This window comes from Lissotriton vulgaris, chromosome 3_1 (assembly GCF_964263255.1).
Source record: "Lissotriton vulgaris chromosome 3_1, aLisVul1.2, whole genome shotgun sequence".
Classification (NCBI taxonomy): Eukaryota; Metazoa; Chordata; class Amphibia; order Caudata; family Salamandridae; genus Lissotriton; species Lissotriton vulgaris.
In genome coordinates, this window is record NC_141689.1 from 767,838,468 (window position 1) to 767,855,618 (window position 17,151).

The following is a 17,151-nucleotide window of genomic DNA, read 5'->3' on the forward strand; positions in this document are numbered from 1 at the left end:
AGGCTGCCTCTCAGTTCCACCCATTTTTTGAGAAAAGAACATATAAGTCTAATGTTTTCTGCTGTAATCCTGCAGCACTGGAAAAGTCTAGACAACTGGTTTCTGGTCTGCCATGTCATAGGGTGCTGACCGATCCAAAGCACTGCCAGTATATCCGGAGCCTAGTCAATATCCACAGGCACTTCATCACTAACTTTTAAATGGCTGCCGCAGCGCCCCGTCTTGGCCAAACCTTAACTACGGTAGATGTTTAATGCTACTAATGACCACATGTTTTTTGGAAAGAATGAAGACGTACTTACTTTTCATTTGTTTGCTACTATAGTGATAGGCAATCACCATATAGTGTGTGGGTTTCTCCTGCTCAGTTATTTTCTTGAAGGAGAGGGAGGTGGCGGGTCAAGGTTGCTCTTGCCAAACCCCTTCTCCGCCAGAAAAGCTTTAACAATTTTTTCTAATGGGTCCTGTCATACGAGTTGCATGTCAAACCAATACAGGGCTTCTTCAAATGTGCATGTGAGCCGCATTATTTTAGGAGAACAGCATTCCGTGTTGGGTGCTTCCAATACACACAGTTCACCTATAGAGCTTGGTGACCACCTGTCGTTGCTATCCAATTTGTCTTTAAAATGTCTGGTTAGCCTGCAAAAGCGGGATCCAAGATTGATGCCTTTCAGGGGTATTCCAGTTTATCAGATCGACAATTGTTTGTTATTGTTATTGTTGTTATTGTTAGTTTAGATTTATAGCGCGCCCAATCACCTGCAGGCCTCTAAGCGCTTGGAAATCGATGCCATTACAATAACTTGGTTCACTCCTGAGAGAGATGCAGCTACAGGACTACACTGCAATCAAGGCTCTTCTAAACAGCAGGGTTTTCAGTGATTTCCTGAACCGTAGGAGATTCATCTCCCTGCGTAGCCCCTCAGGTAGCTTGTTCCATAATTGGGGGGCCAGGACAGAGAAGGCTCTCCCTCCCTTAGTCACTAATTTGTAGCGGGGGCAGATCAATAACTGAGAGTCTGATGATCTGAGTGTTCTCGTCGGGTTGTAAACTTCCAGGCGAGCTTTGATGTAGGCCGGCGCATGGCCGTAGATCGCCTTATGCGCTATACAGAGGCTCTTGAACTCAACCCTCTCCTTAACCGGGAGCCAATGAAGGTTTTGGAGAAGAGGGGAGGCCTTTGTTCGTCTGGGCACTCCGAAGATTAGCCGTGCGGCGTCGTTCATTACGACCTGGAGTCTGTTTGTCAACATTTTTGGGAGGCCAAGATACAGGGCATTCCCATAATCAATCCGTGAGATGACAGTTGCTGCTACAATTGAACGTATCATAGAATGAGAAAGGAAGGGAGCTAACTTTCTCAATTGTCTGATGATGTTCGTGCAAGTTCCAACAACAGCGGAAACTTGACTGCACATTGATAGGTCACAATCTAATTTAATCCCCAGACTCTTTACATTGGCACTAGGTTTTGGGGCTGATCCAAGCTCAGCAGGCCAATACAGATCACTCCACGGTGAGGTGGTAGATGGAATTACCAATACCTCGGTCTTATCCGGGTTGATCTTTAGTAGGTTTTTCGTCATCCACCCTACGGTGTACCTCAGGATATTTTGAGCTTGGGTTTGTGCTGTCCCTGTGTTATCGATACTCAGCACTAGCTGAGTATCGTCAGCATAGTTGTAGACTCTGCAGCCCAACTCGGCCAGGGATGCAATCAGAGGCAGCAGGTAAAGATTGAACAGAAGTGGGGACAGTGCGGAGCCCTGTGGAACTCCGCACTCTAAGAGGCCCACTTCAGATATTGACTCCCCAAGTTGTATCCTCTGGGTCCTTCCTAAAAGGAAGGATTGCAGCCACTTGAGGGCCAAGCCTTTGATCCCAAAGGCCTCCAGCCTTCCCAGGAGCAGGTCATGGCTGACGGTATCGAACGCCGCTGACAGGTCTAGTAAAATCAGGGCGCTCGGTTTATTGCCGTCAGCCATGCCTCTCAGTTCGTCTAACAACGAGAGCATTACTAGCTCAGTGCTGTGGTGCGCTCGAAACCCTGCCTGTCGCTCATGCAGTAAGCCATGGGATTCGAGGTACAGTGACAGGGACTTCAGCACGTGTTGCTCTAGGACCTTAGCAAAGAAAGGCAGCTGGGAGATCGGCCTATAGTTCTTCAGGACAGCCGGATCTGCGCCTGGCTTCTTCAGCAGAGGTCTAACTCGCGCCTCCTTAAGGTCACCAGGTAAATACCCTGTTTCTAGGGACCTATTAAGGAGAGAGATGATCCGAGCCTCCAATAGCGGGCGTGCCACACGGAAGATGCTCGGGGGACATGGGTCCGCTGGGGAACCAGATTTAGTTTTCCCCATTAGCTGCTCTAGGCTCAGCTCGTCCAACTCAGGGAACTGTACTAAAGAGCAGTGAGTAGGATTATGAACCTCAGAATGTATAGTATCACAATTCACCACACTATTCTTAATATCCCGGATGATAGTCTTTACCTTTTCTAAAAAATACCCCTGAAAGGTGTTAGAGTTTATGGGAGACTCAGAGTTCTCCTGTTTTTTACTCAGCTCCGACAGGATTTGGAACGTCTCCTTCTGGATATTCCTGGCCTTCTGTAGGCGAGACTCGTAGTACTCCGCCTTGGCTTGTGAAATAAGTTTTTTATACAGGTGGAGTGAGTCTTTATATTGGTTCCTTGCAGTGTCCTGCTTAGTTTTCCTCCAGATTCTCTCCCGAGCTCGGAGCTTTCTTTTTTGTTCCCTTAGTGATGGGGTAAACCATGGAGCCTCTTTACCAGGTCCCTTAATTGACTGAGTTTTTTCCGGCGCTATGTGATCAATAGCTATGTTCAGGCTCTGAGTTAGGGCCGCGTATTCTACGTCCAGGCTTCTATCTGAATTCGTCAGACAAGTCATTTCCGGAAGCACAGAGGTCAGGTTTTTTAAATCAACCTCGGCCCATTTGCGGGTCCTTCTAGTACCTCGGGGTAGGTGCTTTAAATGATCTTTTATGTTTACCTCACAGGTCACTAGGTAGTGGTCAGTCCAGATGCAAGGAACCACATCCTTGAGAAGGACATTTGGGTCTGTGGACCATACTAAGTCAAGAGTATGACCCTTGATATGTGTGGGTACTTTCACAAGTTGGCTAAAACTCAATGCGGACATGGTGGTGTCCAGTTGACGTGTTGGTAAGTCCCATTGGGGGCTATCCCAATGCAAGTTAAAATCTCCTAATATCACAATTTTTTGTACCTTGTACATAGATCTGACATAATAGGTGTAAATAAATCATTAAAAAGTGGAGATGAGTTGGGTGGGCGGTAGATTGACAGAATCACCCAGCAAGAATTGTTTAGGGAAATCTTTATTCCTACTAGATCAGCTAGGTCCACTGTTTCTGAAATTATTTCTTTCACAGATAGGGATTTTTTAAATAAACTCGCTACCCCACCCCCCCCGAGCCGACCCTGCGCGGTTCTGCCAAATTGCGTCATAGCCATTAGGGAGGGCAGCAATAATATCCGGCATGGAGTTTTCACCCATCCAGGTTTCTGAGAGTGTCAGGACATCGAGGTCTCTATCCTGAAGTAGGTTATAGATCTCCACATGATGACTGTGAAGGGACCTAGTATTCAGACTAGCTATCTTTAGTACCGGGTATTGGGTTCTAGAACTTCTGTTGTACGGCCGCAGTATGGTATGATTTTTTAGCCTAGCAATAGCACCTATATCGAGTTGCGACTGACCGTTATCTAAACAACGAAGCTCTTCCGCCGTATATGTACGCCGTTATATTTTATTATTGAAGAAATGTTTTGATGTATTGCAAAACCCCATTAATGTAGTTGCTTTGCTTTTTATTGGTTCATATTTTTGACTATTTATGCTCTGGAATGAAATGCCTCCAATATGTTCTGATCATAGGCATACATGTTGGTATGCCTGTGGGCAATGACTTCCCATTATTTCTCTGTATCAGTCTTAGGACCTTATTTAGAGTTTTGGCTGAAACTGAAAAGCCTCAATAATGTCTGGAGAACGCTCTGAATGTGGTGTACAGTCTATTGGCTGTATGCCCTTCACAGTAATATCTCGATTGTGAAGGCAGGGTCAGACTGGGGAGTCAAAAGTTGTCCTGGCAAAAAGCTCCAATCAGCCCCGCTCCCTTCCTCTTGCCTCTCTTTCCATCCATTCATTCACTCTCTCCTTCTCTCTCTGATGTCTCGCTCTCTCCTCCCTCCGATGTCTCTCCCTCGCCCTCTCCCTCTCATGTCTTGCGCTCTTCCTCTGTCCTGAAGTTCCTATTGCCTGCTGCAGTTAGCCTTTGTTTAGCTGGGGAAAGTGACAGAGGCAGTGGCCTTGGGCTTTGAAAACCGGCCTCCAGTGGCTCCAGCCCACCGGGGAAATGCCCAGTAGTATGAAAGGCCAGCCCGGCCCTGGGTGGAGCCAGTGTGTTTTCCTTCATATTTGGAGTTTCTTCCAGAGATTGAACGATTTTCACGTCCTCCTAAACTATAAATTCGACTCTGTGTGTTTCTTCCATCTGTGGCTACTGATTTTTCATCTTTCACTTTTATTGATTTTAGTGTCGGAGTGAACTTGGGGAACTGGTCCATTTGTAATCTGTCCCAAAGTGGCAAAATCATTGATAATGCACTCTGAATTGGAAAAGTGCTTGGTTTTATCAATTTGCTGCTTACCGTACTTGAGACAGGTATTTTCAAGGTCTTTTATTCAGAAGCGTAGGAGACACTAAAATTCTGGGGGGGACAGGGACAACCTAGTGGACTTTCCAGTGCCCCAATACAAATCACAGCCAAATTTAATCGCATACTTTCAAAGTGAAATATTGAGAAAAGCAGGCATGTAGTCACAGTTTGCATTATGCTTTATTGTTATTGACAATTATATAGTAATCAGACCAAATGTAAAAAGAACATGTATATGAATCTTGCATCTTCTTGTCCCAAGCAAAGAAAGGTCGCTGACTTAGGGTGGGGGCGTAATGTTTGCAAGTGCATTATGGTTTGAAAAGTACCTGCTGCTGCATTCCTGGTATCCAGAAATTTTCTGGCAACAATAAAAATGTGAAGATAAATTCAGTGATTAATGTTCTTATTGAGAGAGGGCCCGATTCACAGAACTAACTTAAGACAAAATCCTAAACGTACTACTTTTTGTATTCACAGAAGTTAGGATTTTGTCTTAAGTTTGTCTTAAGACAAACTTAAGACAAAATCCTAACTTCTGTGAATACCAAAAGTAGTAAGTTTAGGATTTTGTTTAAGTTAGTTCTGTGAATCGGGCCCAGAGATCGGAGGTTTGTCTAGTGGAAGTATTGACTCATGGTAAGGTAGCCACAGTGGGTTAATATGCCTGCTACAAAGAACATGTACCACGCATATCACAAAATGCATATCATGTAAATAGGTCAGTGAGTTACTGCTTTTGTCTGAGAGATTCTTTTGATATTTGCAGTTTATAAGTTAACATTCTAACATTGAACAGTGAGCTATTAACCGTCATCAAAGAGCTGCATGAAAACTTTAAAGTATAGATTAGAATGTTATGATTTTTCCCCAGCCTTTCTTTACCCTAATGTTGGAAAATGGATTAATTGGGATAGAAATCAATTCTGATTATTAAAGAGAACCCTCCAACCATGGTGTTATGTTTTAAGTTTGTGCTTCTCTAATTTGTGCTTCTCTAGTGTTGCAAAGCCACCGTGTGCCCTGGGCACTCCCCAACTTTTTGCTGACTGGTACAGGTGCTACCTGACTCTGACTGACCCTGGCCTCTGCCAAAACAGGCCCAGGGCCAGTGCTAGTCGGAAACAGGCACTTAAAAATACAGTGAAAACACCTACATACACTAGGGTGCACTATGGGTTAGGGTACTCCTATGATTGGCATGACCTCTCCTGTAAGGCCCTAGTACATAATAGGGCAGGGGGATTAGAACTACCTTTAATTCCCTAAAATATAATAGGGCATGACAGTTTAGAGGCCAGCAGCCCTTTCTGCGCTTGCATGTGTGCACTGCTGAAGCCTGAGGTCAGTTTAAAAGTCGCCCTGTGTTGTAGGACTGCTGGGGAACTTACAAATTGATCAACTACAATGTTGGGGCAAAATTAAGTTAAGTGGAAAAATGATTTCCACTTAACTATGGCTGTATCATATTTGCCACATAATACATCATCTGCTGCATAATCTAACGATTTCACCCAAAACAATTTTGTAGCTCAAACGGATCAAAAATTACTAAAAGAAATGGTACTTATGTTGCTGTGAACTGTAGGGCCCTTTGCAATAGTTGACTGGTCACCTTTCCCACTGCTGCATTTATATGTTACACAGGTATTAATGAGACAAAAGCTTTGCAGAGGCTGTTAATATGTATAAATATGTCAAAATAATAGAGTATCATAAAATGTACCACATTACGCTGCAGCCTTTTTATTGTTGCATAATTTAGTCAGCACTACGACATACTTTTGGCCTCCATTGCTGCAAAAATCCAGTAGCTTCAAAGCAGGCTACACATGTTAAACATGTCTGTGTCTGTGCATGAAGCAGAGACCAAGAAGTTTGCAAACTTACGGGCTGATTACGATGGCAGACAGACTTCAGTCTGTCCGCCATCGAATCGGGGAATGGGAGCGCTGTCCTTCAAGGTGGCGGCCCCATGATAGGCATTACAGTGCAACTGCCACTACGACGTTCGCAGTGCCTATCTATCATCCGCTGCAATGTAAAAAAGGGACATGCTACATATATCACTGCACTACGTGGCAGGCACAATGTGGTGCCTGCCACATGGGGCAGTGATATGTAGGGGGGCATGATAGATGCAACCCAGGTCCCATGTCTGGGGGCTGGGGGGAAAGGGCCCTGCTACGGGCCCCCAATGTCCCTTTCCGCCAGATTTTTCATGGCGGGTGAACCGCCATGGATAGGCTGGCAGGTAAGGGACATCGTAACCCCTAGAGCGTTGCCTGGTAGGCACCACCGGCATTGTAGGATCCACGAGCCCCTCCGCTGCACTGGCGGGCTCAAGGAGCCTGTTGGGTGTGTGGCGGTTGGTCTTTACAACCGCCAGGGAGCCACCCACCATTGTAATATGGCGGGCGGTGATGCAGTTACCGATGGCGGTGGGACATCCACCGACGTGGCGACGTGGCGACGTGGCGGTCTTACCGCCATTACAATCACCCCCTTAAGTTTGGTGTGCATGCAAATCCTACATTGCCAACCCTGTTAAGTTGCACGACTACTGCTGAAAAAGGCCAATGGTGGTACCAATTGGTGATGTGGACTGACAGAGTCACAGTCGATCTAGGGTGTACTTCTTGGTATGCTTGCTCACAGGACTGGAGGTGAACTGCAGTATGGATTGTGGTGGACAGGCTTTCAAGGTTAACTCACACTTGCCATTGTTAGGGTCCCCCTGCGGGGGCTAAGACACCAGGGCTTCTAAGGTCTATTGGGCCTTCTGTGGTCTGGTGGACTGGTCATGAAGGCTGAACATGGTTCTCCAGTTCCAAATTCAGCAGCTCTGGCCAGAGTGCCACATCCTCTCCCACATTGAACACCATACTGCCCCACTGAGAGAAACTCGCACTGCCTTCAGCTACAACTCAATTGTGCTGTGACTAAATTAAAATTATGCACTAGACAACAGTAAAATGCTACCTGAAAAAAAATGAATAAGACCCTGGAAAAAGCAAACACTCATAGGGAATGAAAGAATATGCAAAGCATGTGATTTGTAATCAGTAATAACATGGTTACCTTAACAGTTTTAAACTCATTATTCAAAAACTCATTATTCAGAAATCAGTGTGTAATTTTGCCTGAAAAGTTCAGGACATGGCTACAGGACAAGGAAGGGACTTGTTTCAATGTCCATTGCTTATATTGTTTCAAAATGTAAGCAGTTTGGTTTCAAAATGACCACATCCCCGGACACAGAGCCACATTTTATAAGCTAAAATAATTAAAACAGTTGAAAACAATCATATTAAACGTTTCCATTCCAACCATCAACCAGGTATTGCAGTCCCTTTGGGAATGGTGCACTTCCCCACCCTGGAAACACTGTTGTTGAAAGAAAGTAGCGCTTTCACTGGCAAACTCTGTAAAGTGGCGCTAATGTGTGTGGGTGTAAAAAACAATTTGCCCTGTCTGCAGACCACTCTGTATTGCTTTATTTAGGAATTTAATTATTTTGCTCTACGTTCTGAGGTTTTTCTTTTGAATAGAAAACGGTCGGAAACTGAGGATATTTCCAGCAAAGTGTTCCACCTTTTTTGGATCCATTTCACAGGGGAACAGAGAAATAACAGGAGAGGCAAGAGAGAGTACAAGAGCGGTCTCTTGAAATCAGCACTTAACACCTTGGCTGCTGTGGGTATTTTTCCCCTGTGCTGGAAAATCACTGATGCCATATATTCATGACGAGCTCAGCTCGTCATCAGCACACGACCACCGTGGCTGATGACGAGCTGAGCTCGTCATCAGCATCGAAGGGTTAAGGAGGAGCGAGACAGACAGAAAGAGATGGAGACTTAAAGAGAGAGAGAGAGGGGGGGAGGAGGGCAGCTGCCAGAGGCAGATCAGGAGAAGTGGACACTGTGCTTGCCTTCTCTGGGCATGAAGAAAGAGACCGTTTTTTTTTTCTTCTCTTCCCTTCCCAGGACGCCGAGCCTTACTGCAGCATAGCAAAGGGGAGAGGGCGGGTGGCCTCTTTGACTCCAGGCAGGTCAAGTGCAGGGCCATTAGGAAGCGCTTTCACAAGATAATGGCCCTGCCACAGACAGGAGAGAGATGGGAAATTCTTGTGTCCCCTCGTCCCCCCCACCCTTGTCCCCCGTGTCCCCCCCACTCCAAAATCTGGGGGGGGATATATCCCCCACGTCCCCCACACTTCCTACGCCCATGCTTTTATTTGCTTGGAAAAGTATTAGCAAAGACGATGGCTTTATGAATGAACCAGGGATTGGTACTATGGAAAAAAAATGTATCGTTATACTAGCCTTTTGACATATAATATCCAATGTACGGTTATGAATACTGTATGTCCCGGCTTTCGTACATATGTTTCTGTCAAGTGTGATTTGCCTCATCAGCTAGAGAGCATTTCATTCAGCCATGGACTAAAGAGCCATCACTATACAGGTTAGCGATGGTAGATTGGGAGTTGAGACATATGCATCCCCTTTCCTATTCCCAGCACCATGTAAAATATTCAAGTCATGAAGTAGATCCACTTACAGTGCACATGTGCAAAAGGACTCTTTCAAATATGTAAACTTTACTGTGAAAACGAATCGTCTTGGATAGTTCAGCCTTCTTTCTGCTGTGCGCCTGTCTGTGATGCTCTGTTAACTGATCGAGCTCGACACACGGGCTCCCTCTTCTGGGGGAAAGAAATACTGCAAGCAGAGTGTAAGTGCATCTCTATTACAGGATAATAAATCCCAAGTTTATGGCCATTCCTGCTGGGAAAAACGGGCCAGACAGGGAAAGAACTAATTGCAGTGGCGATTAATAGGCAGAAACTGTCGGTTCCAGTTGGGGCATTGCGTTTTATATTTTTGAGTTTGGACTCCCGAGTGGGCGAAAGAAACTATGCTATTTTAGACTCTCGTTTAAAACTATTATTGCTGGCTATTATATTTATATATCGACTCAATTTCAATATGTGGTTGCACTTTGAGCTGTGCAGCCTTTTGTGAGCAAAAGAGAATAATGCAATATAAATAAGTAAGCCTGCAGAAATATGCTAGTAGTGTAACTGGAAAAGGGAACAACTGGTATAAGGGACAGATAATGGAGAAGCGGGAAGAAGAAACAACAAAAAACAAAAGATCCCTAGACGGTGGAAAAGAAAGTGGGATAAAGGAGACTCGCTCATGGGTCTTCCAGCTCTTCTACAGACAAGGGTTTGGCCGGGCTCTTCAATAATGTTTGTTGGAAGATCGAAAAGAAACAAAGGACCAATAATATAAATCCATGCGCTAACAGTGGCTTAGGCGCAGTGGTTGAGGTGTGACTTTATGTTGTGTTGTATAGACGTTATTAAGATTTTTTTCTGATCTGGGTGAGGTGGAACAAAATCAGTCAGTCAAGGGTCTCGGTGAAACAGGTGCGGACCCAACCTTTTGTTTTATCCATGCTTCACCCTGTGTATGGATAAGTACATTGGATGCGTTTCAAACGGAGTCATGGGAGGTTTCACTCAAGTAACCTGACTACCTTTTTCGCTACCTCCAGCGATTTGGGGTTTGAGCCATGGAATAGATAAAACAATTTTAAATTGAGGGTAGCATTCTGAGAACAAGGTGGGTACCACGTGAACTGGTGCACATCCTGAAATTCAAGAATCAGACATTTGTTGTCTTTCCAGAACGTGCAACCTTTAAGCGAACTTCAAGTTTTGTACTCATATGTGTCCAGACCTTATGTATCTTGCAGCTGTCCTAGGCTCCTATCCCGAAAAACCCATGCTTTGACTTTTCAAGTTTGACTTTATGAAGGCCACCAGTGCACACACGTGACCAGCGTAAAAGTGAATTGCTGGCTTCGTGATTGGCCAACCTGTCCACAGCCTGCTTCAGGAATGAGGTTTAGCTTCCACACGATGTCAGGTTTGTGGCAGCCGGTGTTTTCGTTCCAGTGGAATTGAGGGTCAAGTTAACATTTATTTACCTCATTCACATAGTTTTGCAGAACATGAGACATGGATAAGTTGAGATGCTGGCACCTGGCCACTATTTCCTAATACCTTGCCATCTCAGCAATAAACTAACAGAAGCACAGTGGGGAAGACGCAGGACGGAGACTTGGGTGTATATGCTAACAGGCTTTAGAGTTCTCCTCAGTCCACCCGTAAGAGCACAGCCACGTGACCTTCTTCTCTGACCGCTTCGAGGAAGAGTGGACTATACTGGGCTGCAGGAACGCTGTGAGCTTGCATCGCTGCCAAGGCAGGACTCCGCTTCTGCGAGCAAAACTATAGCTATCAACATTATCTGCCCCTCAATATCTAATTGATTTTTCACACCATCGGTTAATTTTTATCTTGCAGAGGCTGTGCTGGAAGTATGTATTTCATAATCTATCCCATATATAAACAACTAAGACAAATTCGTGTTTTTTAAAATGTCTCCAAAAAGTACTCCTCATTTTGGTAATTTTGTTTCAACGATTTCTTTAAAGTGGGTTGCAGGGGCTGTAGAAAGAAATACATACCAACATGATGGAAATGGGAATTATTTACCATAATGCTTGGAAGAAACAAAGGACCAATAATTGTTGTATTATTCCATTTACACTTTACAGTGAATATGAAAAAAAACCTGCACCTTTCCAAGCCAGCGACTAACCGTATTTAGGAAATAATACTGTCTCAAGCACAGAATTAGTGTAACGTTTGAGAAGAGAGGCTCTCTGCATGGTTTGCCACTATTTCTGCCAGTAAGTTGTGATAAATCCTCCGAAAATCTGGTGCAAACTCTGCCCTGAGTCGAAAATGCATACTTGGAAATTTTAAAAGTGATAGCAAGTATTGAAAACCTGTTTAATTTCAGCTGGGTGCCTTCACTGTCATGTAGGTGGACGCACCCAGCACATTTAAGTCAGTGGGGGTGGTGCGCGTGGCATATGTGATATATGTACCAGTAGTTAAGGGAATATTGGTGACGGTGCATCCATTGAACAAGGCCTTTTGTTTCAATTTGTATGCAGAGAAGTCATTTTGTACAAAAAGTGTCTGCATTATCGAAATGTTCCCAGTTGACTCAATGATGGGGCCCACATGCCTTCGTCCCGTTGCGCAATCAGTGTAAATAAGTATGCATACTTACAGACGCCACGTCATGCTACTGCATCGGGAGACAGTACAGAAACCTAGATGCAGGCGGGGAAAGCAAAAGAAAAATACCTAAAAGAGGCACATTGGTACACTGGAGGGATAACTCCATTCGATCTTGAATCACTGCCAGCCATCAATGCTGGAGGAAAAACGAAGAGCGGCAGGAGAAGATTGTGTGAGAGAGAGGTTTTCGTAGTGCAGAAAAAGGGAGAAAGTCCCCTCCCCCTAAGAAATGATAAAATGCCAGTTAGAGAGTGAAGTATATATTTGTATATTATATTTTGTATATTTATAAAGCGCAAACAATCGCTCCGAAAGGAGCATCCTGGCGCTAACTACACAGTGTGCAAAAGATCGGCAACAGAGGAAAAACTATATGAAGGACATTACATAATCGTCGGAAAGAGAATAAATCCACGTTTTGAGTTGTTTTCTAAATTGGTTTTCCTGGGTTAGAGATCTGAGGTGGATGGGAATAGAATTCCACGCTTTACCAGATAGAAAGGACAAAGGCTTGCCTCCTTTGGTCTTAAGTTTGAATTTTAATGGCTTGATCAGGTTCTGACCTGAAGATCTTAAGGACCTTACAGGATTGTAGTGAGGAAACTGATAAGATAAATCGGGCCAGTGCCATTGAATGCACGGAATGCTATTATTAAGATTTTAAACAATATTCTTTTAGGGAGTCACCCTGGAAGTTTTCTGCTGTAAAAAGTTTCTGATCTGAGTACGAGCGGACCTAGTTTCTTGAAGCAGTGGAACGTATGGAAGGCCTTTTCGCTGTAATGGGTACAATGGAGCTCCTTGCGTCATGCATTATGTCTGAGGGGTCTGAGCGAGTATCTGACGTTGGTGAAGCAGTGGGTGGAAACATGTAATTGGGACGGGTACTAGGCAGCACACTTTAGAATGTCCACATCTTTAAGTTAGTCACAGGGAGATTAATGTGAAAGGATTTGCTTCATTTCTGATTAAGAACTGTGGGTGCGATTGGCACAGAGGTGTGAGGTGTCCAGGAGAAAAGGTCAGCAGTTTTGCCAGTTGATCATATTGGTCATGATTTCAGCTTCTGAGAACGAGCCAAGATGGAAATGATTCTCGGATGTTACCACTACTCGGAGAACCCTGTAACTGCGATGTCTTGGATTGGTAATGTAAGCAGAGACATGTCTGATATTGGCGCATAAGGTGGACTTGTCTTTGCGTTTAAAGGTACGCAGGCCAATTGTTCGCCTGTCTGTAATGATTTCTTCCTCTCATGCTAGGCAGATGAATGTGTAAGCTGCATGTGTATGTTTGTGTCTACACTGTCAATATGTTATCCTATATCTTTATGTATTGAATAATTCATGGACAAATATGTAGCTCCTTGGTGATGACTTGTTGTGCTCCTCTTGATAGACATTGGTGGAGTATGGAGCCAACGTTACAATGCAGAATCAAAGCGGAGAGAAACCTTCTCAGACTGCAGAGCGTCAGGGGCACACCATGTGCTCGCGATACCTGGTGGTTGTGGAAACGTGTATGTCACTGGCTTCTCAGGTTGTGAAGTTAACCAAACAACTAAAGGAGTAAGTTGGGGATAAGCAGTCTGCCATGGGATGATGTATGTGCCTGATGTTGCAGGCTGTGACTTTTACTTCAAGTACTAATGCATACTTTTATTTCTGTCTTTTATGGTCGCATGTGGAGATGCCATTGAGAAACCATTGTATATTATGTGATAACTAATATGCTTGCGGGTGTTCTGTAGCGTTTAGAGGGTGTATTTGTCCTACCGGTAACCTGGTACTGAATCTTTTTCAGTACTGGTCAAAATCATGCCAGCATGTTTTATGATTGTGTATGACAAAGTTACAGTGAGGCCTCATTAAAGCAAATTTCAACAGTAATACGTTGAACTTAATATACCATGCATACAACCCGTGACCACATCAACAGTCAGACCATGAGCTACGTACCTGAATGTAAACTATTTGTATAGTTTTGCATTCAACATCAGTCAGTGCATTTGTCTAGGGGAACATAATATGCTCATTGCTCATTGCAAATAAGGTTAACTCAGTGCAAGGTGATGCAAGCAAAACTTGTCAAAATGTGTCAAATAAGAACAGTGACAGATCTATTAGTACATTTTGTATGGTAAAATCACACGGAAGGGGTCCCCTGAAGGGATGTCCAGGCAGGGGAACAGGGGAAATCACAAGTAATCAATCACTGCCTGGTTTACAGAAAAGCTATACCTCAAGGATAAAAGAAAGGAACAGCACATTCTTGCGGAATATTTATTGAAGGTTTATTAACTGTATGTTTTATATCTTGAGAATTGTTATAATAAGTTTGATACATTGGTTCTAATACAGAAGGTCTCTGGGTATTAGCGTATTTAGCATCTGCTGCCTCTTGGCTGTTAGCACACTGTATTCTTGCTCTTGGGGGATGTGAATTTGCTGTTCCTTTTTTTTATCCTTGACGTATAGCTTTTCTGTAAACCATTTTCAGGCAGTGGGTTGTTCCTCATTGATTACATTTTGTATGGTGGCTGGTCAATGTTCATTTTTATCAGAACTTCACAAAAAATTGTTCTGATCAAGAAAAGCCCTTTGATGCCATGATCGTCAAATGTGGATCAACACTTCTGTCAATTACGGGTCATTGCATGAGCACACGGTTATCTCCAAAAGTATCGCAAGCAGAAAATCTGAGTTGGGGCCATGAGGAAGAAGTTTTACATAGCTAGTCACTTGGTCATCAAGTTAGACTAAGCAGCGAGTTGCTCAATTTTCAAGTAAAAATGAATTAGACAACTTTTTCGGATTACGGAAATCAAAGCGTCCATATTTTTCAAGTTCTAGAACTCTCAGCTGCATTTTGTAGCGTACTCTAATACCTCCATCATTCAGTTAAGTTCTAACTACTTTTTTCGTCTTGTCACGTGCACAGTACCAGTAGTGTTTGATTCTTGCAGAGTAGTCTAATTTCTTTTCAGTTGTCATTTTAGGTACTTCCCATTTTGGTTGCAAGGGGTTGGTGGGTGGATAGATGCATGCAAGTTGGTGGGTTGCTAATGAATGTATGTCTGAACATAGGGTGACTTGGTGGGTAGATGAATGGATGAACAGATGGATAGAGGGATGAATGTATGTTTATGGATGAGTGGAAAGATACTATTATATGAATGTAAGAGTGGGTAGATGGATTAATTCCTAGGTTTGGGCGGATAAATAGGTGTGGGTGCCAGGTTGTTAGCTAGCTCCATTATAGGAGGCATGGTTGTCACCATAAAAACACTGAAAAACTGTGTCTTTTGGTTAGTACTTAAAATCTTCTTTAATGTGGAAAGGAAACTCAATTCTGCTTGTTCCAGCATCTCACAGGAGCATTTGCTGTAAGTCGGAATACATATTATGCTTCACCTTAATGCTCAGGCACTGGTGTGTTTTTGCTTGCAACGCAGTAACAGCAATTCTTTGCAGTAATTCTACCAGGTAAGGCTACAGGCCTCTTTAACATCGTCCACCATTGCCTATGAAAGTGTCCTAACTGTTGGACTAGATGTGGACCTTTCTTAATGTGCTAGTTATTTATACAAATTCTGCAAAATATGCTTTCTTGTATTCTATATGTACTTTATCATGCGGCCCTGTGCATTTTGGAACACCCAATAAGATTTGTATTAAAGAAACATCCACCATTGATCTGAGTAAGTTTCATATACAGATGTACAGCAATAGTTTAACTCTTCGTGCAAGCGGCAATCACAAAGGAATGATTTTGCATTATTAAGTTCCAGTTACAAAGCCTACACTTTTTGTGTTCCATAACAGATTGTTATGAAAAATATTTTGGGTGAATGTCCTTAAAGTGTAATTCAAGCTAAACCTATACTTTCACCCCTACTGTACGTGTCTGAAACAAAGTCTCAGTTATTTTAACACTCAGAGGTTTGGTTGGTGCTCTCTTCTCCAACTCGAAAAAGTATTTTGTTTATGTGTGATATAAATAATACTGCAGTTTACAAGCGATACACATACCCTTAAAGTTCTACAAAAGAGAAATGAGAGAGCAAAAGGAAGATGAGTTACAAACACACACCTGTATGATCCTGTCTCTTTACTAAATTTAAATAGCTGTAAAGAAACATACAAGGCACAGAGAAAACCAGTCGACGTCCAATCAAAGAGAAGCCTGCTTGGTTAGCCTAGTATTCAAGATTTGCTCAATAGAATAAGAAAGGTGATGAGCCATGGTATAAAATAAAAATTAACTTGTAGTGATTCCTACCAGCTATCAGATTCTAGGGATTTACAATCACATGGAGAGAGTCATAGGTAACACACCCAGGCACATTCTCCTATCATTAGCCTGAATACTCACAAGGTGCTTGGGTATACACAGTACTTAGAGAGACAATTATCTTTCTACGTTGACAAGGCGTATCCCCCTATTATCCAAACACGATTCTCACCCCAAAAATCTCATCCTGTTCGTTTTTAACGCATGCAAGTGTATCCTGAAATAAAGAAATATTCTTTGAGCACACCCTTAGGTATTTTTATCTCGACCTGTGTCTACTGTCCTGAAAATAATATCAAAGAACTCCCAGTTTTCGTTGAGTCTACTGGTGTAGTACCATCTTACACCAGTGTAGGGTGTTGTTGAGGGTGAAGCATGCCATGATAAGTTGTGGGTGAGGACACTTCTCAAATATCTATTTTTGAGCCAATAGATTAAGGAGGTTTTGTCAATTTAGATAATTCTCTTTGCAAGTACTTTGTATACCCAAGCACCTTGTGTGTATTCAGATTCTAGGAATTTCCATGATGGTGTTTGTGCTTTTTACTTCAGACTTGCTCTGCCAAATCACTAAAAAGAAGTAACTAATATTTTGATAATTCAGCTAAACCTCTGTGAAGCCCAAGGTGGTCTGGAAAAGGTGGAAAGGAGAACATCCGATTTATGTCTTCCATTATATAGAATCTCTCATTACACTGTTCCCCCTAGTATCTTTAAAACTTAAAAAAAAAGTGGCAGTCTTTTTAATGCCGCATGTTAATTCGCTTATTTTTTCAGTTAATTAAAACTATTCTTAATACAGTAAGTGAGATAGTACCTTTAAAAAAGAAAAAGTAATCCAGATCTAAAAGTAGAGTGACAGAGCTGGATTAGCATTCTTTTCATCCTCGTAAATTATCTCTAGTGTTTTGATTCTTTGGCTGGAATGAGGGATTTAATGCCGCACGTTACATTTCGAATTTAAGTCGCGATTTCATT

General features: G+C 43.1%; 1 protein-coding gene across 2 annotated transcripts in view; it reads left to right on the top strand.

The window, feature by feature from the left end:
- The window catches only part of SNCAIP (synuclein alpha interacting protein), a 440,197-nt gene that overhangs the window by 346,729 nt on the left and 76,317 nt on the right, over positions 1 to 17,151 (top strand). For both annotated transcript variants that reach the window (XM_086961078.1, XM_086961079.1), the window contains exon 9: positions 13,279 to 13,448. In XM_086961078.1, the coding sequence (XP_086817204.1) occupies positions 13,279 to 13,448 (170 nt within the window). The remainder of the gene's footprint in view (positions 1 to 13,278; positions 13,449 to 17,151) is intronic.